Genomic DNA, 26,328 nt, shown 5'->3' with positions numbered 1-26,328 from the left:
GGGCTCTAGAAAATACATGTTAGCAATGGGTAAGAAAGGTGATTTTGCTAACTGAATCTTCAAATATGTCTGCTAAAATATCCCTGAGAATTTATTGAGAAGATAATATAATGAGTGCCAAGTGGAGATATAGGACCTATTTGCCTGTCTACTTAGGAATTTGGAATCAGACAAATTTGTTTCTTTGAGTTATTTCTTTGGCATATTTTATTAGTATGTGTGAAAAATTAAATAGAGTGTTTAATCAAAATTGAGAGTAGATGAATAAGTTAAAGTCATTTAAATGTCCATTGATAATAGATTTCTTAGAATTATTATAAAGTTAAATATTCCACTTTAGCTTAAAAAAAGAAATTCCACTGTTATCTGTAGAGATTTTTGTAAGGAGCAGCTCTTTCCCTTTGTTTAAAATCTTATAATAATTAGCTCATGTGAGGAAAGAAGATATGAGTACAGCTAAAGGTAGAAGAATGGCTTTTATTCACATTTTATTCCTTTATTTTTCTTTTCCTGAGGCTTGTGGTCAAGGTGGTACAATTGTAGGTGAAGGTTATTATTATTTTTTTTAATTTGAGGAGCAAGTCCTGTTGAATGAATTTCCTGCAAAGTATAGTTTCCATAGCAACTGTAACTGTCTTTTTTTTTCACATGTACCATTTAGAATTAGTTGACAATAATAATTATAGTCTAAGATAAAACATTTGCTATACAGCAAAGACATGTGTAAAGACATGGTTTTGGGAAAATTGTCCTAGTTTAGAGAAACTGAAAATAATTTTTTAGGAAAATTCAATTCTCTTACTTAGATAATTGAAATTCTATCTACATATCCAGTGTGAAGTATTGAAGTGTTATTGATACATGCAAAGAACATTTTCCCTCCCATAGTTCAAAATTACATTTGTCATTCTAAAATTTTACTCCTCAATCTCTCTCTCTCACTCTGTCTCTCAGTGTGTGTGTGCGCATGGATCAAACTTATCAAAAAGTCTCCAGTTCAACTATTATTTCTTTGGAAATATTTTGAGCATTGAACAACAGAATAATGTAGAAAATACACACTTACCATTATTCTCCTTTACTTATAAAATCTCTGAGACCATAGGCCTTCTAAAGAAGTCAAAGTAAGATTTTATAGAACTGGAAGAAATGTCCCTCGACTTAGAACACGAAGAGGAAATCCAAAAGTTAACATATTTCCTGTATTACCTTAAATTTAGTTGCATCATATTGTTGAAGACTAAATGTATTTATCTACTTCAGTGGTTTCATATAAATTAAAATATAAATAGGAAAGTATTTTTCAGTCATTGGATTATTGAGTGCCCATTTAAATAGTATCATACTGAGTGCGATGCTACCAGTTCAGAATGAGATTTAAATTGTTTTGAAAATTTCCCCTGCAGTATCACTTTATTTCTTTGTTCAAGAATAAAAGTAAAAAACTTGACAATGACAATTTTGTGCAGCATAACTAACTATGGTGCCCTCCGGACACAGTAATAAAGTGTTTCTAGATTGTACAAGCTTTCTTTGAGGTAGAGAAAAGCATAAGCAGGTTAAAATTCTCTTTGTAGCTTTTTTAGGCTGTGAGGGTTTCGTGGGGGAAAGTGTGTGCTGCGGCGGGGTGCCCCCGCGGATAGTGGAGGAGGGAGGGGATGACTACCAACTGCTATTCTGAGACCAATGACAGCCATGGATGCTCTACTTCACTAATTCCTTTTTTCATTGTTTTTATTCACAAAGAGAGGCCTGTAGGATCCCTGGAGGAAGCAGACCTGTGCAGTTCCAGGGCTTGACCGTGGTGGCTGTGAATATGCACCACTCACGTCTCCTCCTGAGGGCAGCATGGTTGACTGATCACTTGAGCTATTGCCCATTGAGTCCAGTTTTAAAAAGAAGCGGGGCTCCTTAATGGGCTACTTTTGCTCAGGACTCTCTATCCACTCCGTGGAAATTTTCTTAGAATTCAACTGTAGTCAGAGACCCTTTTAACCTAATCCTCATCTCTCCATCTTCTCCTCAGGCATCAGACCTGCATCATGGTCTGAAGGTTCTTCCCATTTTCTCCAGATTCCTCCTCTTCATCTTTCACAAGCTATTTTCTTCTACAGTAAATGTCTTGCACATAATTACAAATAATCAGCTGCTGTGGCATCTGCTTCTCAGAGTACTTGATCTGATATTGATTTTGGGGGGGGAATATCAATAATTTGGTATCAGATGTGCTCATCATGAAGTATTATTGGATGCTTAGTTGTAGCCATTGAATAGGCAGTTAAGCACACAAATCTGAAGATGCAAGAAGTGAGACGAGAGGTCTATTCTGGAGACAGGAATTTGGGAGTTGACCAAGTATCAGTGGTACATAAGCAATAAAATGGGATGAGTTGGCCAAGATAATGATGGAAATAGCGAGAAGGACAGGCCTGAGGATTAAGCCCAGACTGACCCTCTCAACCAGAAAAGGTGAATGAGCAATGAGGTAGGAGGGAAATCAGGAGAGTGATAGGCTGGCAGTCAAGAGCAGAAAGTTTTTCAGTTATGGTGAAGTCTTTAATTAACCTTGTAAATGTTATTGATGGACCAAGCGATATGAAGTCTGAGCATCGACAACTGGATTTAGCAATTATGGGCGTAATTGCTGACCTTAAGAAGAAGGCTGTAGAGGAGATGTATGGTGGGAGATGGATTTGAGTGGATTATCAAGAAAGAATTGGGGGTGGGGGGAGAGTGATATTGTATAGAAATGAAGAAAATAGTATACAGAAAGCTCTCAAGAAGTTTTGGCATAAAGGAGAGCAGGGTATTGGGTGTTTTTGTTCATTTGTTTGCTTTTGTTTTGTTTCTAAGATGGAAAAACATGAAACTATGTTTTCTATCTTGATAGGAACAATCCAGTAAGGAGGGGGAAAAGAGATGGTATAGCAGGGAGAGGGGAAAGGCATTCTGAAGCCATGTCCCCGAGTTTCAGAGAAGAGTGGACAGTTCAACTCTTATAATAGAAGCAAAGGCAGATTGAATAGGCACAGATGGAGGTAGGTGGATAAATGTGGGTGCTGGCCCTTGTGGAAAAATCTCTTCTAACTGATTCTATTTTCTGAGTGAAAGTGGAATCAAAGGGAGGTGTTAGAGGTTTATATTTATCTAGAGAGAGTGAATAGCTTCAGGAATTGCAGCATGATTGCCTTGCGGCATTAAGAACCCATTTGGGGTTTAGGCATGAATGTAAAATGAGAGCAGTCAGCACACATTGGCTTTTTCTGTCTTCATGATCGGCTCTGCAGGGACAGCAGAAATAGGCAATGGGTTGGAATTAATTAGGGTTTGGATTTTACCAGTTGAATACTGGGAAGGAAGAGAGGGGCAATGGAGTTGAGGTGGTCAGCAAGGGAGTGATTTTAATACAAGGCAAGAGAGGATACGAAGACGGTTAGCATCCAAGTTGCCCCAGCATCCCTAAAGACATAAGCAAATGCCAATGGAGTTTGTGAGTAAAATTCTCCTTAAGTGACATTTTTATTAATATATCAGCATGGCTCAGAGACAGGTTTGGGAGTGCGGGTGCTTTTGCAAAGGAAAATCACCAAAGGAAGCACTAGAACACATCACTTGCCAACAGATAAGCATCCTGGACAGAACCAAAGGGCTGATAAGGCAGAGATATTAATGGCTCATATTTCAAAAGAGCAGGCTTTTCATGTTAACAGAATGTATCAGTGGAAATATTTGTCAAAACAGTAAGCTTACTCAGTGATAATGTTTTGCTCAGATAACTTGGGCCAACATGTATATTTTCTGCAAGAACTAGTCAAAAGATTTTAACGAAAGAAAGAATTGCACATTGAAACACAGCACTGAGATTTCTACCTCAGTTAAATTCTTTATGCATGTAATACATTATGCTTTATACTAATTTGTATTAAAATGGTAAATGCAACTATTCCTTGTATCAATATATATAGAAAAAATCCCAGTAAAACTTGAACTTGAGGCCACTTCTACCATACATACCTCAGTAATTTCTTAACATTGCTCCTTTAGGTACTCAAACATTACCTCTATGCACTCAAATGTTTTTAACTGCTGCTGCTAAGTCGCTTCAGTCATGTCTGACTCTGTGCGACCCATAGACGGCAGCCCACCAGGCTCCCCCGTCCCTGGGATTCTCCGGGCAAGCATACTGGAGTGGGTTGCCATTTCCTTCTCCAATGCAGGAAAGTGAAAAGTGAAAGTGAAGTCGCCTAGTCATGTCCGACTCTTTGTGGCCCCATAGACTTCAGCCTACCAGGCTCCTCCGTCCATGGGATTCTCCAGGCAAGAGTACTGGAGTGATTTCCTTCTCCTGTCTTTAACTAGTGTTCTTTAAATAGCCTATAGTGAAATTATTTATATGTCCAAACAAATTAAATATTGTTCTATAGCAATTATTCTTAGGCTTTTGACAAATATCAAATTTTTAAAATACTGGAATATAAAATTACAGTTCTTGCCTTGATTTGTTACTTAAATTTGGTTTGCTTATATGTACAATTTATTGAATAGATACACCAATATTTTATATAACAGCAAAACTGACAAAGCAGTAATATTTTAAAATTTCTTTTGAAATGTCCACATCTCAACAAAATTTATACAGCTCACATACCACATTTCTGGAGAACATATTAGAATCTTTTGCAGTAGGAAAAGTAGACGTGTAATACACTTTTTCACTTTCTAGCTATTAATTATTCTAAAGATAATATTTTTCTTGTCTAATTGTGGCTACATGGTGTGGCAACTGTTCCTTTAGATGCACCATTCCACCTTTGAGAATAAGCTGATATTTTTCTTAAGGCATATTGAATCTCCCTAGCCATAAGAAATTGGCTTACTTGCCCCTGAAGGGTATCCCTGTGCACAGTGTATATGGGAATAATGAAATCTGTCATATACCTTCAAGGAGTATCATTTTCAGGGACCAGCAGGTTGGAACTCATTCCTGGTTCTGGCACTCTCCATGGGCTGTGTGAATTTGGGCAGGTCCCTTCATCTTTTTTTCCTTCAGCTCTGTCATCTGTGTTCCCCTCGCAGTCTTGAATAGAATATTAAATGCAAGAGAACAGGACTTGATCTGGTTTAACAAAGAATCTCAAGCCCCAGCACATAAATGGATCCTGAATCAATATTTGTTGGATGGATAAATATATAACTTATATAATTAGAAAAGTTTAGCAATAGTAATTATATAATAGGAATACCTTGAAGATACAGTGACAAAATATATGATGAGTACAGAGCACAGCCTGGATCTCTTGGGGAGAGTTCTAGATAAGCCAGAATGAGTTTGCCTTCTGTGTCTATTTCCCCTTCAGAGTGTGGGTGCCACTTATATTAGGACAAGTGGCCCTGTGGTATGCTCTAGCACCTGGGAATTGTGTAAGAGGGAAAATATTTATTTTATTACTACTCATATGTCTTAAATATTTCATAATATTTGGGAGAAGTGGAAACAAGCCAAATGGATTAAAGTATTTTAGCATACAATTTAAAACTCATGCCATCAATGAAAACGTTTTTAGAGCTTAAGTATGCATATCAGAAAGCTAGAGGTAGTGTATATGATATTTCATTGATTTTAAGATGCATATTTTAAAATTTTTATATATCCAAAATCTGGATGCATTTTGCAATCAGTGGTATCTTATAATTCATTGGACTTTCTTTTGTTCTTTTTCATGTCTTTTCTCTCTTCCTCTCTCTCTTCTTTGTGGTTTATAATAAGGTATCCTGAAATAGATTTAATGACATATTATACAGACATATATTAAATTTGTCCTTCTCAGTGTTTATTTCTTACCATAATTCAACCCTAGAAAGGACCTGTTAGGCATTTTTCTAATTTCCCAGCCCATGGAATATTAATACCAAAGATATATGCTATAATCTTTTTGTGTATTGCATGGATATATGTGTTGTATGAATAAAAACAGTAGGATTTTTTTGTCCCCCTCCAAGAAACAATTTTTGTCCCCTTGGGGGCACTATTATATTCATTGAGATTGCAGGTATGAAAATAATACTCTGTATTATTCTTAGTTTTTGAAATCTCATTTTTAAGAACATTGGAAACCATAAAATAATTCCCAAGTTTAGAACTGTTGGCTTTAATTATATAACAAACTGACTAGGAATTTTATTGTATCCTGAAATACTGTCAAAATGCATGTAAAGTTGAAACATTTGTTATTTACCCCAACAGTCAGAAAGCTGTCCACAATACTTTTTGTTAACAATTAAAAGATTGTCAAATTCATCCAATGGTATCATTCAACATAACATTCTCATATTATGAAAAAAGATGATTTAATAACTTCAGTGTATATACATTTAAGATCCTCACCACTTCGTTACTTACAAAGTCACCATTTTAAAGACATAACTTGAACACCAAGTCAATAACGAGATATTTAAAGGCCATCTAGTTTCCATGGAGTATAAAGAGATATTGCCTTTATGCTCCACATATGTACTCCATGAGAAGGATGAGGAAGTGCAATTCTCAAAGCCTTTAGTTAGCACTCTTCTACCGCAGCCTAGGTAGTTTTTGGATTCTACCTTCAAAACTAATGATGGAACACATAACTCAGTCCATTTGGGACCAATGTCTGCACCAGAGGAAAGATAGGCACTCAGTCTATGATCATCAGATCAGAATTTCTCTCGAAAAGCTAATTGTTATATTCAGCAGCTTTAACTGTTCAAGAAAAGAGTGATTTACTTACTTGGAGAATATCTTTTTATAACGAAATTGTTCACCATGATCTTCAATGTTCACTTATCTTTGCTCTGGGCTATGCCGTTTAATGTCCATCCTTTAAAATTAGAGGTGCAAAAGGCTCTAAAAATTAGTGATAGGAAAATGTTTAACGTTATTGTATCCATTACACTATTATTTTATATTTGACAATTCTAACACATGTCTATTGGCTTTGTTGCCTTGGGTGGTGTTAAATGGCTAGTTTTAAGACTCAAGTGTGTCAGAACAATGTGCCATTGTTTTGAGGGGATGTGGACTATTCTAGTAGACCAAGCAACGTGTCAACTAAAATGAACACAGGCAGGACTCAAAAGAGACTCAGCAGCAGTGTACAGACATCCATATCAAGGCTTTATCAATCAAGTTAGTTTTACACAAGTTTTGTAAGTAAACTGAAAGTGAATTCAAAACCAGAAATCATCTCCTCCACTGCTCCTAGTACTTGCTCTTTCTCTGCCTTTCAGTCGAAGCATCTCCATGATACTCCGGGCATAGACATCTCTCAAGTTCACACTGATATATGAGTCAGTAGCTATATTCTTGGTAAGTTTCTTCAGAGCCTCACGCTGTCTAACAGCTGCTTCCTTGAGCTTCAAGGTGAAGTAGCAAGCAGAGAAGCGGTCGTTAATAATAGCAATGGGCAAGGCCAAAACAAGGATTCCCGATAAGATACACATGAAGGCCACAATCTTGCCCGTGGTGGTGTCTGGTCTTATGTCTCCATATCCCACAGTAGTCATGGATGTTGTGGCCCACCACCAGGCACAAGGGACACTTGTGAAGGTTGTGTCGGGAATGCTCTGCTCAGCAAAATATTCCACGGTTGAAAATATAGAGATTCCCACAGACAGAAACAGGAGCAGCAGGCCAACTTCTTCATAACACTGGGTGATTGTCATCCCAAGGGAGCGTAAGCCTGTAATAGAACAGTTGGTGTCAGTCACAGCCACCCCTTTTCCCTTCCTCTGCCCATTTTCTCTCCCTCTCCTTCCCTGCTAGCCATCCCAAAACATACATTTGACATTTCCTATGGCTCCAGCATTGGGCAAAGTTCTGGGGGTACAGAGGTGATAAGTTACAATCTTCAGGAAGTTCTTAGTCTAGTTGATGGGGACTGATTGAGAAGGCTAAAAATAAATATAATTAGGTTCATTCACTCACTTATCTATTACACGTGTGTGTGTGCATGCTAAGTTGCTTCAGTCATGTCCGACTCTGTGCGACCCTGTGGACTATAGCCCACCAGGCTCCTCTGTCCACGGGATTCTCCAGGCAAGAATACTGGAGGGGAGTATTCTCGCCATGTCCTCCTCCAGGGGATCTTCCCAACCCAGGGATCGAACCTGTGTTTCATAGGTCTCCTGCAGTGGCAGGCGGGTTCTTTATCATTAGTACCACCTGGGAAGCTCCTAGCTATTAAACACCTACTATTTATACAAAAAATATGAGAGAGGAGAAGAAGGGCAGGCAGGGGACATTCGATGGCACGGTGTCCTTCATGCAATGTGAGCCTCTGCAGCATTGTACGAGGAGGGCTCTTTTGGCCAGGTCTGCATTTTGATGTATCACCTTGCACACTGTTCTAAGGCAGTTTTATGCTGTCTCCTTATATTTTATGTGTCTGTTTTTCTCACTTTCCTGATAACACAAGTTTAACACAATTAGGGGCATCATCATCTGAAAGAGCCAGAAGAATCAAAAGATAATGAAGTGAAGCAGTAAAAACAAGTTAGGATTCAGGAAGAAAATTCACAAAAGAACATCAAATCTACATGTGAGGACATTCTTAAAGGGGTAGCAGGAGGGGTTCCAGTACTCCTCCATTTCAGTGGCACCCATTGAAATTTTTGTCCTTAATACCAAAGTTATAGCAAGAGGAGCCCATTATAGGATCGCTATTTGAATAAGGTATCTTCCCTAGCACTAGAGATACTGATGAAAGTTTATTCATATTTTGAAGTCATATTAACATGATGTCACAATGATATTGTCTCAAAAGTCCAAAGTAATACCTCTTGGAATTACGTTTAAATTTTTATTCACTAGAGACTATTTTAAATACATTAAAATACTATTTTTGCTCTCATTATTCTGAATTTTGTTCTTAGAATTTTGAGATATTCTTTAATTATTGGCCAGCTATTTTAAAAGACCAATGAATATAATTTGAGATTTAACTTTAAAAGGCATTTTAAATAATATCTTTAGAATACCTTTTAGAAAACTGGCCTTGATGTGTCTGTATTGAATTGGATTTCTGAAATTGAGAACATATGAAGAAATGCATAGTGTTTGGAAAGACTGTTGTCATTCCAATGTTCTAGACAGTTCATTTTGAAAAGAAACAAAGTGGCCTGAATTTCTGCCAGTTATATCAATTAACTCGGATCATCCTAAAAAATAATATGAGATAGATGTTATATTTGTTATGCCATTTTATGGGTGAGCAGACCAAGGCACAGAAAAGTAGCATATTTAGTACAAAGTAACAGGCCAAAGACTTAAAACTAGGCTGTCTGGTCCACCATTGTCTTCTTAAACCATTATTTCATAATACTTCTCAATTTTATTTACAGTTAATACCTAGAGAAATATGTGCTCTATGTTTATATTTTGCTAAATGTAATGCTCAAGATAAAACTGTCAAATATTCATTGCAACTGTTCATATCTTTTCAATAAATTAAGACTTTATTAATACTTCTACTTGCCTTAGAACTGAGAAAACCTTTGAAGAGGTGACATTGTGGAAATTACTATTATTTTCTTTTTCCTTTCTTTTAGGGAAAAATGCAGTCTTTACTGGGTGTTTTTAAATTGAATCCTGTGAAGAGTTTATAAATACTAGAAGAAAGCATCCCATTATGGGTGTCAGAAAACAAAGAGTGGTACTTCTAAAAGTTGTTGGAAACCCCATTATCAAATCCCTGGTATGTGAGGCTAGCTAGGAAAATACACTACCAAAATTATATTAGGAACAGTCCTAGTTTCCTCAGAGATGTGTGGAGAAAACATATCTGAGGTTCATTTCTTCCTAGATATATAAGGAGAGATCTCTACCATCAACTCCTTTTAGGTGACCAGTCAGGCATATATCTAGGGAAATCAGTGGGAATAGGAGTCTCTAGTCAGTTATTTGTATTTATATGTTTCGTATTAATATTATATCCTACTCCAGTGTTTCTGAAAGTGTTTCTCAAGACCACCCACATCAAAGTTAGCTTGTTAAAATGCATGCTTCTGGATCCAACCCCCAAAACTAAAATCTGAGTCTCTGGAGTTGGGGCTCAGAATTTGCATTTTAACAAGCTTTTCAAGGGATTCTTGTTTTTATTAAAGTCTAACATAAGGGAACACGTATGTGCTCCAGAACATCTAACAGACGGCAGGGCCAGTCACTGAGAATCCCTGCCCTTAGGGATGGAAGCATCATCTTTAATGGATTTGTATGATTTCCTCTGATTTGCCTATAATTTTTCATGTACAATTGTGTGTGTGTGTGTGTGTCGTGTAGACATTTCTCTAGAGAGAGTGTTCTTTAGATTTTCAAGGCTTTATGGATACATACAAAAAGCTAAGGCATTCTTGTTACTGTCTCTCTTATGCCTCCCCAGTTCAGGACAAAAAAATTCTCGGATACTAGACAGGGCATTTAATTTGTGTCTTTAGCTTTCTTGTAAGTGCTTCCCGGATGGTTCACAGTGAAGACTCTGCCTGAGATGCAGGAGATGTGGGTTCCATCCCTTGGATGGGAAGATCCCCTGGAGGAGGAAATGGCAACCCACTCCAGCATTCTTGCCTGGGAAATCCCATTGACAGAGGAGCTTTGTGGATTACAGTCCAAAGGGTCGCAAAGACCCTTTTACTTCTAAAGCAAATATTTCCATTGTTTCCCCCCAAATTATGAGAAGGCCCCCAGTGCCCAGTCATCTCTTTTTGCATAGCCAGAGAAGGTCCTGGAGGACTGACTTTCTCTTCTGCCAACAAACTAGTGTGAAAAACATTTCCTTCGACACAGAAAAGAAACTGGCTTATGTTCCTATATATCATATATAATTTGTGCATATCTTTTTATGTGCTGTTTATGCATATTTTATGTAGCACCTTCCAGAAGCAGTGTGTCTTTAATTTTTGTACATCTTCTGGGCACCTGGGTTAAAATAAATTAAAATGAACATATGGTTAAATAGTTTCTCACATGTCTTAAGGAGAGAAAGTGTATGAGAGGCAAGTTGTCCTCTCTACCTGCGATAACAACCTCAAGGTTTTGCATTTCAGTACCTTTCTGGAGATCATAATTGGGTGAAATATAGCAGGTGGTATTCTGAGCGTCAATTGAGAGTCAAGAGTCGCTTCCCTTGGACCCTGGGCAAAGCCCTAATGCTTAAGAACAACAGCGAATGAAAAGGCATCACGAAACCTGAATACCTGTGGAATGCCTGCCCAGTTTGAGCATGCGCAGAGCCCTGAGCAGCCTCAAAACCTGAACGATGCGCCCCACGTTTTCCAGCTCCTGTGTAGTCTGGCTCCCACTCAGGCTCTCTACCAGGAGAGTGATGTAGAAGGGCAAGATGGCAAGGAGGTCTATGATGTTCGGCACCTTCCTCAGGAAGCGGCACCTGTCCCTCACGCACAGGAAGCGCAGGACAAACTCCCCCGTGAACCAACTGATGCACACATACTCCAGGATTTCCAGCAGCTGTGGGTCCAGCCAGCTTAACTCGGCTGACATCAGGGCCATGTTGACGATGGACACCGCCACAAAGATGATGGAGATGACCCCAAAGATTCGGGCCGCTGTGCACGACCCAGGCTTCTCCAGGATGTTCCAGAGCTTCTGGCGGATGGTGGGGCAACGTCCCTGGGAGAAGTCCTGTTCACTCTCATGCTGACTCTCCTGGTCTTCTGTGTCCTTCTTAAAGTCTAACGTTTCACTCAGCTCCTTTCTTCTGAAGTATCTTTTAGGGAAGACAACCTGGTGATTAGTCTAACTTTTTAAAAATACTGAAGTGAAGTGGGAATTAAACTCGGCAGTGAAGTCATGCTTCTTAATTCAGTAACATGCAGAACAAGTTCATGCCATATTTTACCCAGGCCATCTTTTCACAGGACTCAGATGTGAAAGATTATTGCTTTTAAAATGGTGCTTTTGTGGTAGAAGTTTATATAGAATAAATTATACGTAGCAAAGCTACTTTAGATTAATGCGTTTTACGACCTACTTTTTTCTTGTAACAAGAACAGAAGTTTGCAATAGGGAATTTTTTTTAATGTGGGTAATGGAAAGATATTCATGATGAAATGGTAATAATAGCAAAGTAATTGCAAAATAATAGATCACCAAAGTGCCACACTTATTCACAAAGAACCAACTTTCTGTCTTCTGGATTTAAAGCAGTTCTTTATCCAAGTTTTAAAACTGAAGCCTCCTAAGTGTGATAAAGCACCACTCTCTATACTGTAACCTACATCCTTTTAGGTGCATTTTTTGGAGCATAATTTTTGACTCATCTTTACAATCACCAGATATTTATTGCAGGCCTGACCACTCTTGATTACAAATGAATTAGCATACCTTCACTAGAAAAAGCAGAAAGTTCAAAAAGTTCCATCAAAACGGCTTTGATGCTTTCCGGCCCCCACTGCCACCCTGCCTTCTTCTGGCTCCTAAACGGCCACAGGTAGTATTCTTAGGCCTGGCTCGAGCGAGGCTTGGATGAAGTCTCAAATCTTGCCCCCGGCCGCCCCATCCCCACGGCGCCCGCTGCCCCGCCCCGACCCCCCCGCGCCCCCGCCCCCGGCGCCTCGCGGGTACCTGTCCCGGCAGCAGGAGTCAATGCTGAGCTCGTCGATGCCCCAGTACTGGATCTCCTGGAGGAAGGAGAGCGCGCATAGCTGCTCCATGACGTGCAGGCGGCCGGTGCGATAGTAGTGCAGGACGTAGCGGAAGGCTTGCGAGCTCCGGTCGAAGAAGTACTCGTTGTCCACGGGATTGGCGTCGTCACAGAGCTCCAGGGGGCTGGGCACCGCGGCCAGGGCCCCGCGGCGCCGGCACGAGGCCACCACCACGGCCAGCTTGCCCAGGCGCGTGTGCGGGAAGCAGGACAACGCCTGCTGCGAGAGCACAAAGCGGCTGCCGCCCACGTTGACGGTGAAGCTGTCTCCGAGCGCCAGGGGCTCCCCTTCACCCTCGCTGCAGAAGACGCTGGAGTCCAGCGAGGTCAGGGAGGCGCTGTCCAGCGAGGAGTCCGGCGGCGCCCGGCCCCGGGGAGGCAGCTCCATCCTCGCCGCCGCTGCCGAAGAGCGCCTCGAAGTTGAGGGGGGAGGGGGTAGGCACGGCCGGGATTTCCCGGGCTCCCGAGGGGGGTTCCTCCCACCCGCGAACCTTTCCTCTCTCCACCCCCTGTGCTGGTTCTCCCTCTCGCCGCTAGGGAGCCGCGAGTGCGCGGGAGCCGCGCATCCGCGCCTGGGATGGAGACGAGGGGTGGCGCCCTAGGGAACCGCTCACGTGCGGACCAAGCCGAGGACAGCCGCCGGGCACACAGTTGGTCGCCGTGGTCCTTCTCGGACTCACTACCCGCTCTCCAACTTTGTAACTGAGACCTCCAGCCCGGAGGTGTTTGGGTGGAAGGCCTCGCGGCCGCTGGAGCGGGTGGGGAGGGGACAGAGGAGGGAGGTCTACCGTGGAGGAGGGCTCGTCGAATCTTGAAGGAATGTAAGCAAGGGGGTGGGTGAGACTCACGCCCGCCTGCAGGGGACCAAAACGAAAAGTTCAGCAGCAAAGGACGGGGCTACCGGGTCTGTCTTTTGCAACTTCGGGATGTATATTCCTCCCTCTTCTTTTGCGGCGCGGCCTCATAGGTCTCCTGGGGAGCGGTCGCTGGAGATGCGCGCACGTGGGGAAGGGTGACCTGGGCGCGCGAGGCGTGTCATTTGCTGGCATTCACTCTCAATCACTCTGGCACCCTCCTCTCCTAATTTTTGACCTCCTGGTAGGGAAATGAGCGCAGTTAACGCTGACTTTTGATTAAGTCTCAGCGAGTCACTGCGAACCAGGGGTCGCCGTGGTCAGCTCCCATCACATGTTGAGACACTTCGCGCCCTTCGGTTCAGCCGAGTCTGTCCCTACAAGTTTCCTGGAGAGGAGGTATTCTGGGCGCGTTTCTCGGCACACAGCGAAGCTGTCATTTTAGGAGAAGGGAAGGCAAAAAAGACAAGGACTAGAACAGGCGTGGGCTGGGGCAGGAGTTTAAATAGGAACGACAACTCGGCAAAGGGAGAAGCCGAGCGCCGCGCCCAGGTGAGGCTAGGAGTGCATCCTCGGGGGCCCCCGGGAGTCGCGCCCTGGCCAACCTGTTGGACACGGGGCTGGAGTGGGGAGGCGGGCAGGGTGACTCACCTGCTGCTCCGGGCACATCTGGGTTGCGCTAGGTGCTCGCTGCTGGTTACGGAGCCTAGGTTTGATCCTCTGGATCTACAGGAGTCTGACTTAACAGGTCCAGAAGCAGAGCTGTGCTCGCCACCGAGTTCTTCTGGTCTCCACTCGTCGCCACGCGACTCGCGGCTCCGGCCCCGCGGCTGCGGCGGAGGGTGGCCGCCCCCGCCCGCGTTCCCTCCCAGCCCCCGGCGGTTCCCGGCGCCAGCTGTGGGGAGTGCGGGGAGCGGAGGGAGCTGAGACCGGAGGAGGAAGTGAGGCGCTCGGTGACTCTGAATATTGCATTCATCTTTAAGGCACTTCAAGGATCCTATATTAGATTCCCGGTTCCCTGAATCTGTGCGCTCAGGAATGCTAAGAACAAAATTTTCAGCTGTGTAGCTGCCCTAATCCTGCTAAACTCAGGGTTAGGGAAATTATGTTAACTGCTTTGGGTGGCATGGTTCAAGGTTTTCCCCCATTATTTTCAGCAAGCTTCTGGAAACGTTGCTTTTTTTTTTTTTTTTCAAAAGTCTTTGCAAAAATGAGTGAACCATACTTATTTCCTTTCTTCCCCCCTTGTAAGTAGTTTTAAAAAGTATTTATCTAGCCAGCAAAGGCCTCAACACCTTCTTTAGTAAAAGTTCAAGTTTTAATTAAAAAACACTCAGTGTTTACTGGGTGCTTACTTTAGGCCAGGAAATTTTTGTAAGCTCCTTACTCATCCAGTACCTTATGTGATTGTCATAACAATACTGTGAAGTAGAATATTCATTGAAAGGACTGATGCTGAAGCTCCAATACTTTGGCCACCTGATGCAAAGAGCCCACTCATTGGAAAAGACTCTGATGCTGTGAAGGATTGAGGGCAAAAGAGAAGAGGGCAGCGGAGGATGAGATGGTTGTAAAGCTTCACTGACTCTATGGATATGAATTTGAGCAAACTCAGGGAAATAGAGACAGATGGACAGGGAAGCCTGGTGGGTTATAGTCCATGGAGTTGCAAAGAGACACAACTTAGTATATAGGTACTGGGAAGGTTTGTTTTTGTTTTTGTTTTTAAGGTAGTGAAGCTTTTCCCTTGCATAGAGAGAAAAACTTCTCCAGTATTTCAATTGTTGATTGTTTGGGCATTGAAAAAAGCCTTATTCATCCCTTAGTGTGAATAACTTGAATCAAATGATTAGCAGTAGCAGTCTCCCGTAACTTTACAGATTATTGTGAGGAAGGGGGAAACCTGGCCGAGGAGAATGACAGCTTTGGGTGAGAAGGGAGGTCTTGGAAGGTGACCAGAGGTTAGCAAATGGCACCTGAAGCTTGTGGGTCTCTTGCACTGCCCACCAGGACCTTGGACTTCAGTTGTAATTAGTGGTGTCTTGTAGAAGCAATTGTAACAGTAACCATCCTTGAAGTGTAAGCCTCAAGCTAAGCATTTGAATTCTCACAATGATCCCCTGAAGTAAGTTCTGTTATCCTTCCCTGCTGCGTGCATGCTCAATTGTGACTGACTCTTTCCTACTCTATGGATTGTATGGGATTTTCCCAAAAAGAATACTGGAGCAGGTTGACATTTCCTCCTCCAGAGGATCTTCTGGACCCAGGGATCTAACCTGTGTCTCTTGCATTTCGGTCAGATTCTTTACCACTGAGCCATCTGGGAAGCCCATGTACTGTTATCCTTAGTCACAAATCTCAACTCAGAAGCTCACAGGTAGTAAGAAGCTTTCCTGGTTGTACAATGAATGTGTAAAGGAGTATGTGAAGGGGTCTTTCGGACTCCAGATTTCATTTCAACTGCTAAGATCCAACATTTTCAATTGACCTTCAATATGACTAAAATGATTTCAACTAATTAACAATTAGTCCTAATTATAACTAGGAAGATGATTACTAGTTAACTGGGAGTATACAAACACAAATGACCCATCTTAAAATATAGAGTCTCTTGGATAGTAAAAATCCCTTCCTTCTTCTGTGTACTGTTAATCTGTTACCTCTGCCCTTTCATTGATTGTCCAGGTTTGAGTCTGAGAGTCCAGTGGAAAACATACAATGGTGGGGTGGGCAATAAATCCATTCAAAGGGTATCCTTTCTGGTCTCTGATCTTGACTTGACATATATCTTGAAGTATGTGAAGAAATGAAAGAAGAATTGCTGCTAAGTAGTTGTGGGTGGTGAGATCTTGCTTTCGATTTCATTCCTATTTAGCATGGGAGGAACATGATTGTCATGTAGGAGGCAGCACAGAACTGAGACATGAAAACTCGACAATCTAATGACTTTGAGTATATTTCCCGAGTCATCAGATGTCATATTCAGGTGATTCTCCATTAATAGTCTTGTGTGATGAAGTGCTCTACTGGTATTTCACTTTATCTATCAAGTCTTTGAAATATCGATATGAGTATTGAATATTCAGGTAGAGCTTGTATTTTTAATTCTTCCAATTTTTATGAATATTTCCAAGTTTCTTAATGAACAACATTCTTAATAGTCATATTTTTAAATTGGATAAAAGAAAAATCACAAGGTACCTTAAGCTGACAATTATAAAAGTAAAAAAGTCATTTGAAGCCACATTCAAAATGTCTATGATTACAAATCTAGAACATTTTATCTAGGTTTTTGAAAAAGTAATGAGAATGTATTTATATTAACATTGTATTCAGTTATTCTGTGATTTACTTAAGTAATATAATGTTTCTGTGAAATTATTAATTATCTTTTCTATGAATGTTTTAAAAAGATTATACATACATGATCATAAGTGATTGAAATACTTTTAAAGGAAAGTGTACATTTCTTATTAATTTATATTCAAAGTACTGCAACTTTATATATATAAATATTGTGATAATTAAATAGATAAAGAACATGTAATGACTGAAGTACTTCTGAATAAAAGTGCTTTATTGAATTTTACTTAAGTGCTGCATTTTTAATTTTCAACCACTTCACTGTAGGCTTGTATGTTCACATGAAAATCCCTTTATCATTCATTGGTAACACAGACCATATTTCACTGAGGTGTGCATGCTTAGCTTTGACTGTGTTTCATTCCCTAGGGACTGACAACCAGATGAGTTAATTGTGTTAATATTGTTTAAAATGCCTTTGTGTAAGGATGAAATGATTTTATCTTCTTTCCTTTCACTGCACTGGAATATGTTTAAAGGTAAAGGAATATCTGACAAATTCTATCTATTCATCTTTCGTGTGCCTTGTGGGTCCTTGGAATAAATCCTCCCAACTGTATAACAGCCCACTCTAATGCAGAATTTAGCTTAATGTGGGCTCATTCTGGATTCTTTCCAAGGGGAGGCAATTATCTTTGGAAATACCCAAGAACTCATTTTTATAGCCTAGTCTGCTACAAAGATCACAGGATGGATTGATGATGGTGATGATGAGGATAGTAATATGATAATAATAGCTGCTACCTTTACTTATTCAACCTTTGCCTTATCTTTTCTTAGCTGTGTGGCATTAGCATATTTCTTGAATCTTTTGTCTCATTTTCCTCATCTTACATCTTTCCTTATTTTACAAAGAAGAGTGACAACAGTGTTCACCTTTATGTTGTTATTTCAAAATTAAGTGAGATAATCCATGTAAATATTTAGTGCAGTGTCATCATTCTTGTTGTCATTTTTATTATTATCACAATGTTGCAAGAATGTTTTTCTGACCCCCCCACTTACTGAGGACTTACTATGGGATAGATATCGTGGTAAGTGTTCATCTCATTTCATTTATTAATATAATTCATAGAACCCTCCAAGGAAGGTATTATTGTAATCCTTAATTTACAGATGAGAAACCAGGATCATGGCATTTTAATAACTTCTAAAGTGTCATGTTGCTGCTGCTAAGTCTCTCCAGTCATGGCTGACTCTGTGTGACCCCATAGACGGCAGCCTACCAGGCTCCACCATTCCTGGGATTCTCCAGGCAAGAACACTGGAGTGGGTTGCCGTTTCCTTCTCCAATGCATGAAAGCGAAAAGTGAAAGTGAAGCCACTCAGTCATGTCCGACTCTTAGTGACCCCACGGACTGCAGCCTACCAGGCTCCTCTGTCCATGGGATTTTTCAGGCAAGAGTACTGGAGTGGGTTGCTATTGCCTTCTCCAAAAGTGACATACTGATAGTCAATATAGACTTGAACACATTTTTTTAATTCAAAGCCTTGGAAGGGCATTAATATGAAAATAATGTGTGATGGAAAATCACTCGGAGAAATGCTCTTCTCCTCTTTAAAAATATTTTTTATAAAGAGAAAATTTTTATTCTATGCTTCAAATAATTGAGAGATGACCATACTTTATATACCATGACCAACAAACACGTTGCCTGTGATTTCACATTTTAATACATTGGATCTTTCTTGTAACCATCATAAAGGAGACAGTTGGATTGGTCATTCAGTGATTCTCACTATGCTCTTATGATACGCAAAAGATATAGTTTTCCTGGGTTACGGAGAAAATATGTAGAACCAAGCACTTATTGTTCACTGGATTAACTCCTATAATTACACTGAAATTAAACTCTTATAAACAAGATTTAAAAGCAGAGGAGCAAAAGCAAGGCAAGTGCTCTACTTATCAGGTACTTTAACCTATTAAGTGAACATAATATTGAACTTGAAAATTCCAATTAATTCCTTTTTACCAAGCTCTATTGAATTACCTTATGATGATAGAGAGGTTGCATCATACAGAACCACTAAAAGCCATTTCTCATTGAGTATATGCAATTTATTGATATTAGAAGTAAAATTGCATTTAGGTTTATCCTTCTTTTATTTAATGCTTTCTTTCATTAGCAAGGAACTCAGGAAACCTGAATTCCATCCTTTAGCGGTAAGACAGCTAATCTTTGCAATCCATATGTGTTATAAAGTTTCTTTTAGGTTGCGTTTTCTTGATTTTCCCAGAATCAACTCAAAAAATTGAAAAGTTTTCACTCAGTAACTATTTGTAGAAATGTAATTTTCTAGGCTTCAAGGGAGATGCTTATATGTATATACAGGTAATATGTATACATATACATTGTTTATCATATACATGTGAATATGCACACAACACACACACATGAAAAACTCAGAGTAAAGAAAGTTGACAGTGATTTCCATGTGGGTGAGTGGATCACATTATTATTACTCTTATCAAGAAAAGTAGTGAACAATCAGAAGCAAAATAAGGAAAATAGTAAAGATAAGTAAGGGGAAAAGCAATTTTTCTTTAGAAATGGTTCTTAGTTATGTAGTGTAGTTCTTTTAAATGGCATCCTCATGGCATTTTAAACATGATCTAATTAAAGAAAACATGAAGTAATTTTTTAGGATACATATGCTGAAATCTGTGCCAAAGTAGTTTTGTTAACTAGATTGCAATGCTGTGTAGAATACCTATGATTCTGATGTCAATTTAAACCCACAGAACATTCAGCAAATATTTTATATATGAAATCCATTGCACACAAATGGAATAAACCCCAGACTGTTTGAGTTCAAAAATCACTGCATTCTACTTTTAATTATATGATCTGCTTATACTTTTTTCACTGGTTCAAAAGAATAGAAAAATGGATTTTTAGTCAGTACACATTAATTTGGTTGATTTGAAAAAAGAGCTCTACATCACTGTATATATTCCAGAGCATATTTTCTCTACACAGTGTAATTATATTGGTGGGACCTGAATATAAAAATTTGTTATTTTTCTCAACATGAAAAATAGCAGTGAGCCATATGGCTTCTCCTTACACCATTGCTTCTGATTGACAGCTCAGTTATAGACCCAGCTTCCTAGTTCTCCCACAAACAGCTTTCTGGGAAATCTAAACCAAACAGGAAGTAGAAGCAACAGCAAACCTGTCCTGGGCCTGCTTTTTTAAAAAAAATTGTGTGAAGTCCAATTTATCCATTTTAGTAACTGGGACTATTTTATTTTCATGGCAGCAATGAGAAATATCCAGTTCAGTATTAACTTAGGATATTTTAAATGAAAATAAGCCTTGGACTTCCCTTGAGGTCCAGTGGTTAAGAATCTGCCTGCCAATGCAGGGGACATGGGTTTGATGCTTGTTCCAGAAAGATTCCACAAGCCAATGAGCAACTAACCTCATGCACCATAACTACTGAGTCCGAGTACTGCAATTACTGAAGTCCGTGGGCCTAGAACCTGTGTTCCACAAGAGAGACCACTGCAGTGAAGAGCCCACAAACTACAATGAAGAGTAGCCTCCACTTGCCACAACTAGAGAATGCCCTCATGCAGCAGTGAAGAAATAGTGCAGCCAAAAATAAATAGATAAATAAAACAAAACAAAATGCCTTATTAACAAAAAAAGAAAATAAGTCTCAGTTAAACAATCTGTGAAAGAAGAAACATATAACAAGTAGGAATTTAAAAATTAATTTAGGAAAACATTAAGTTAGTAATAGATTTAATGTTTACTATGGTGCTAAGCCATATATGTTTTACTTTTGATAGCAGAAGCTCATCAAAAAATCAAGAATAGATAATTACTGTTAATATGGAAGCTTGGTGAATACTAGTAGTTTTATAGATGAATATGTGTTCACATGTATCTATAGAAAAGCTATTTAAATCTGATTTTAAAAAATTAATATAAAGTATACTAGAATTATTTCCTCATTTGATAATGCTCAATAAATAGGAAAATATCAAATATTTTTAGCATAAGTTTTTAAAAAGACTCTATGTGAAGTTAATTTTTGGCTTGTTTCATTTTTGTTGTGTTAATGACATCACCAACTGGCAACAAAGGTCTTTGAAAAATATTTATTGATTGATGAAATGTAAAATAAAAGGTAAGTTTTTATACACTTGAACAGATAGGTGTTTGAATAAGACCCTGATAGAAGAGCATGTGGCTTCTTTCAATATTGTGAATATGGGCAAGCAAACATCATCTGCAGTTGGAACCAAGCTGGAGAAATGATGATCTACTTTCATCACTGATTTGAATGAGAATCTGTCCCTGGGGCATTAAGAGTCACAAAGTGAGTGGGCCTCTCTCCAGTGAATTGGTAGAGATCACTAACATAATTACTGGAGAAGGGACACTATTAAAATATTTGTTTTAAAAGTTCCAGGTTTTCAAATATAGCTATCATGGAAGGTGGTTGATCTGTGCTTCAGTGCAGCAGTTTGGGACTCCTTTATACTCTTAAAAATTATTGAGAACCTGAAATATCTCTTGTTGATATGGCTTATATCTATTGACATTTATCATATTAAAATTAAAGCAGAAAACATTGTAAGTATTTATTTAATCACTTAAGAATAAGTCTCAAGCCCAATAGGTGTCAACAAAAGAACACATTCTTCTGATAATAGAGATTTTTTAAAAACAACATAATTAGTGAGAATAATGACATTGTTTTATAATTTTTCCTATCTAGCTTAGTAAGACAGTTTTTCATACATGCATCTGATTCAAACTGTTGAAATTTGATATTTGTGTTGAAGAAAATCCAGTGTCAGATAGGTAGCTGGGAAAAAGTGAGGCACTTAATCACTTTTGCATATAATTTTGTATATTCTTCTGCACAACACTAGACAGGTGAGTTCCAAAGCAGAATCTGAAACTGTACCCAGGAACTTTTCATTTTCACTTTTGTTAAAGTCCACTGGGCTAATTTGCCCTTGGAATGGGTTTTTTAATCCATACATGATTCTGTTATGTCATGCATTGTTCATTTGGAAAATGATGGCTTCATGTGTGTGTGTGTGTGTGTATGTGTGTTAGTCGCTCAGTCATGTCTGACTCTTTACCACCCATGGACTGTAGCCCACCAGGCTCCTCTGTCCATAGGGTTTTCCAGGCAAGAATACTGGAGTGGGTTGCCATTTCGTTCTCCAGGGGATCTTCCTGACCCAGGGATAGAACCCGGTCTCCTGCATTGCAGACAGTTTCTTTATCATCTGAGCCACCAGAGAAGCCCTCTGATTTCTCAGTTTTGTATATCTCCCCAAATAGAACATTTAGTTAAACAACATTAAAAATCCCTTGTTAAAATCATTACTAATTTCATCAGAGATTATTTTAAGTATTGGGAAGTTATGAAACTTATAGTGGTAGAAATAAGCTTTCTGAAATTCTAATTTTCACTTGTAAGCTCATATTTTGTCATTTGAAACAAATACTGTCAGCTTTCCTTGACAGTAGCAGGATCCATTCATTTATTCTTACAAAATTATTCATAGACATCTGAATAACCAGTTTGTCTATCAGTCAGGTTTTCAAGTAAACATGAAGATTCATGAGAAAAAAAGGGTTAGTTCAGCTTGTAACTCAAATTACCCAAGTGCTTGTGCTCAAGATAGCATGGTACTGAAGTAGGCTGCAGAAAGCTTCAGTTCACTTCCCATTTAGTCAAACAAAACATGAAGAAGACATGTACCCAAGTGATAAGACTGAATACAATTGATATTTTAATAAAATTTATAACTTTTATTATTGCTCATCTAGGATATTGTTAAGTAAAACTGGTTTCCCACCTGTCTCCTGCAAATTTGTGAAGAATATGACAACTAGTTTGGTGTCACCACTTTGATGTTTGCTAAAAACAAAAGCACATCTGTTGCTTTTATACCATTAGTGCAAATGTAGTCAAAATACTGGGATTCCTGGACTAATGACTTCTGGGGTGTATATGGATGTGTATGTCTAGAGGCCATTGTTGGGCTCTTCGCTTCTAGTCTTCAGTTCCTCCTCTTTTTATCTTTCTCTTTGCCCTCAGTTTATAAACAATCAGCCCTCTCAAGCCTCTCATCCCTGTCTCTCCTCAGTAGTGCATGGAGCCACTGTTGGTTTACATTTTACCTATCTATAACCTGACACTTCTCTCTCTGTCGTCTTCTACTATTACTTCCATGTAACCACACCTGCCGCAAGTTAGAAGTGACTGGGGTAACTTCTAGAGCTTGCAGCTTTTCATGAAAAGGAATGGTGAGGTGTTAACACACATTCTGTGGCTTTCCTATACCTCCTGGAAGTTTCTAAGTGCCCTTCTGGGACCTGCTGATATTTGTCATCAATGTGTTTTTGGAGGTACAAGAACCCTGATCCAGTGATGTTTCCATTTCTCCCCTCCTCCATTGTTTTTCTTTATAATTATTTGTGTTCTGCGGCAACCCCCCGCCCCCCACTACTTCTAAGTCATTGGTTCTCAATTAGTGTTAGTACTTCTTCTGTAAAGAGACATTTGGAAATGTGGTCATGGGGGCATAGGGGCTGTTCTTATCTGTCACAGTGATTGGAGAATATTACTGACAATTACTACCTAAGAACCGAGCCTGGCGTGCTGCAATTCATGGGGTCTCAAAGAGTCGGACATGACTGAGCGACTGAACTGAACTGAACCTAAGAACCAGACACACTAAATATTTTTTAACCATAAGCAATAAAGAATTGCCATTCCAAAAATGCTAGTAGCGCTCTTAGGAGAAATGCTGCTCTAGATAAAAATTCCTTAGGTCCTAGTGAAGAAAACCTTACAGCTTAACCATGTTCTCTATAACAGTTGCTGTTCAGTTAGTAAGTCATGTCCTTCTCTTTGTGACCCCATGGACTGCAGCATGCCAGCCTCCTTTGTCCTCCACTATCTCCTGGAGTTTACTCAGATTCATTGTGTCAGTGATGCTACCTGTCCATTTCATCCTCCTCTGCCCTCTTCTTCTCTTGCCCTCAGTCTTTCCCAGAATCAGGGTCTTTTCAAATGAGTCGGCATTTTGCATCAGGTGGTAAAAGTTTTGGAGCTTCAGCTTCAGCATCATATTCAGGGATGATTTCCTTTAGGATTGACTGATTTGATATCTTTGCTGGAACTCTCAAGTGTCTTCTTCAGCACCACAGTTTGAAAGCATCAAGTGTCTGGTGCTCAGGCAATACTAATTACCTGTCTTCCCATAACTCTCCAGGTGGATGCCTTGGGCTGACTGCAAAAATGTCATGGACCAGAAATTTAAAAAAAAAAAAACAGCTACTATCAGTATATGAAATATGTATATACATTAGACATTTGAATTTGCAGTCATGTTTTATATTGAATATTACCACTGCATAGGGATGAAACATTAAACAGAAGAACTAACTATATCAGTACCTATGCATATATTTTAAATATACTGTAGAATTACATTGCTTTCTCATGGTAACTGTTGAGATGGTGCAGATTGTTATAGAAGGACATTGGCATGCATTATAGAAACAGCCTGTGATTTATGCTCCACAGCAACCTTGCAAGGTTTCCAGAAGAATCCATAATAAGCTGAAATTATTTTCTTTGATAATTTTGGGCAGCTTTCTTAATGACAGAGCACTCTAAACGATCTCCTTGCTAGCGTCCAGCTAATGATTTTACCTCCAAAATGGCAAACAAGAATTGATGTTTCCAGAATGTCTTTGCAATGTTTTTCTAGTTACCTCTTTATACTTCATCAATATAGCTTTTTTTTTCTTAACTCAGTTTATCAACTGACACTCTCATTTTTCACTCTCGTATGTGAAAAAAGCAGTTTGAATGTAGAAAAAACAAAACAAAACTAGAGTGCAAATAATTAGCTAGTTGTCCCTTAGCTGTTTTTGATACTGTTTACTCAAAATATTCCAAATATGTATTTTATAGGCATGGTAGCCATACAAAGGGCTTCCCTGATAGCTCAGTTGGTAAAGAATCCGCGTGCAATGCAGGAGGCCCTGGTCTGACTCCTAGGTCAGGAATATCCCCTGGAGAAGGGACAGGCTACCTCCTCCAGTATTCTTGGGCTTCCTTTGTGTGTCTCAGCTGGTAAAGAATCCGCCTGCAATGCAGGAGACCTGGGTTTGATCCCTGGGTTGGGAAGATCCCCTGGAGAAGGGAAAGGCTACCCACTTCAGTATTGTGGCCTGGAGAATTCAGTCCATGGGGTAGCAAAGAGTCAGACGCAACTGAGTGAATTTCACACAACCATACAAAATTCCTAGAACTCTTAGTAAATGTTGAATTTTGAAATCAGAATTCTCTACAACTTATTCATATAATTTTAAGTCAATGTACAAGATTAAAATAATTCAAATTGAATATTATTCATTGGAATATAATATATTTGCAAAGCTAGGCATTCTGTATGACTGTCTTACAGTTTCAGTTTATTTAATTTTGCCATATTTTTAGTGGGTCTATATCATGCCTGGTGAGAGTAACACATTTGAATTGAGTTTTATCGGTAGAGAACATTAAAGAATTTGAATGATGGCTATTTCTTGAATTGTGAATTAATTTGGAATGATTCAGAACCAGTGTAAGTTTTTGAGATGTTTTAACTGAAAAAGGTGACAATGTTGTGTGAGTTAGCACACAAATTACAAAATCCATAACAACATCCAGTATCCTCTGTATGAGCTAGATGTGTCTCCTGCTTCATAGAATTAGCTGTTTTATTGACACCAATATCATTACAGAAACCCAGGTCACCTTTAAAATTTTTATATTTGATTGATCATTTCTATCTGGTTCTTCTGTAAAATAGCAAATTGGAAATATAAACAACCTTTTTCAGAGCTTGACTTATTTTTTGATGCTTCTAAAAGCATTTGTTTTGAGTTGACAATATACATGTTTAACATTTTCACTATTTACAATTTTGGTGACTACTGCTTTCACCTTAGTACTAATTTAGGAGAATCTGGGTAGAAGTGCATTTTGTGGTTCAAAGATGCCAATAACCATGTTGAGTGGTTCATTTTGAGTGTAATCTGAAATTGTAACATATGGCTGAAAATTTTCATTGATGATGCAGAACCGGAAACTCCTCCCACATTTTGTTCTCTGTACTTGCCAGTCATCTGCAATGAGGCAGTAAAGTCTTTCAAAAAACTGACCCCAAAAGGCAATGATTATCTGGCAAAATTTTTGTTTATTCATCAGAGGACCACGACCCACCTTAAAGGGCAGCTGAAATGGTTAATAGATGATATCTTAGGTGAGATGGCATGATTAGATGACTAAGAAATAGCATTTGCTGAGACTTCAATTAAGTATCCATCTCCAAACAGATGGGAGAGAAGCATTTTCCCTAAGACATGTCTTAAGCCCTG

At 39.3% G+C, this 26,328-nt stretch overlaps 1 protein-coding gene across 1 annotated transcript; it reads right to left on the bottom strand.

The window, feature by feature from the left end:
- Positions 1–7,206: 7,206 nt before the first annotated feature.
- On the bottom strand, positions 7,207–13,083 carry KCNV1 (potassium voltage-gated channel modifier subfamily V member 1). The gene is made up of 3 exons (XM_052651991.1): positions 12,617–13,083; positions 11,230–11,759; positions 7,207–7,718 (listed from the first exon to the last, which is right to left on the bottom strand). Exons 1-3 carry the CDS (start codon positions 13,081–13,083, stop codon positions 7,207–7,209), a joined length of 1,509 nt encoding a protein of 502 aa, XP_052507951.1.
- Between the last annotated feature and the right edge of the window lie 13,245 nt (positions 13,084–26,328).

This window comes from Budorcas taxicolor, chromosome 14 (genome assembly GCF_023091745.1).
Source record: "Budorcas taxicolor isolate Tak-1 chromosome 14, Takin1.1, whole genome shotgun sequence".
In the NCBI taxonomy this organism is placed as follows: Eukaryota; Metazoa; Chordata; class Mammalia; order Artiodactyla; family Bovidae; genus Budorcas; species Budorcas taxicolor.
Note: the sequence above shows the minus strand (reverse complement) of the source record. Positions and strands in the feature narration are given on the sequence as shown.

Excerpts from the sequence above, each read along its gene's own strand:
- KCNV1 (XM_052651991.1), bottom strand. The coding sequence starts at position 13,083 with ATGGAGCTGCCTCCCCGGGGCCGGGCGCCGCCGGACTCCTCGCTGGAC. Across the intron at positions 11,760-12,616 it reads GACTCCTGCTGCCGGGACAG|ATACTTCAGAAGAAAGGAGC; the intron begins GTACCCGCGAGG and ends CTTCCCTAAAAG. Across the intron at positions 7,719-11,229 it reads ACTGGGCAGGCATTCCACAG|GCTTACGCTCCCTTGGGATG; the intron begins GTATTCAGGTTT and ends GTTCTATTACAG.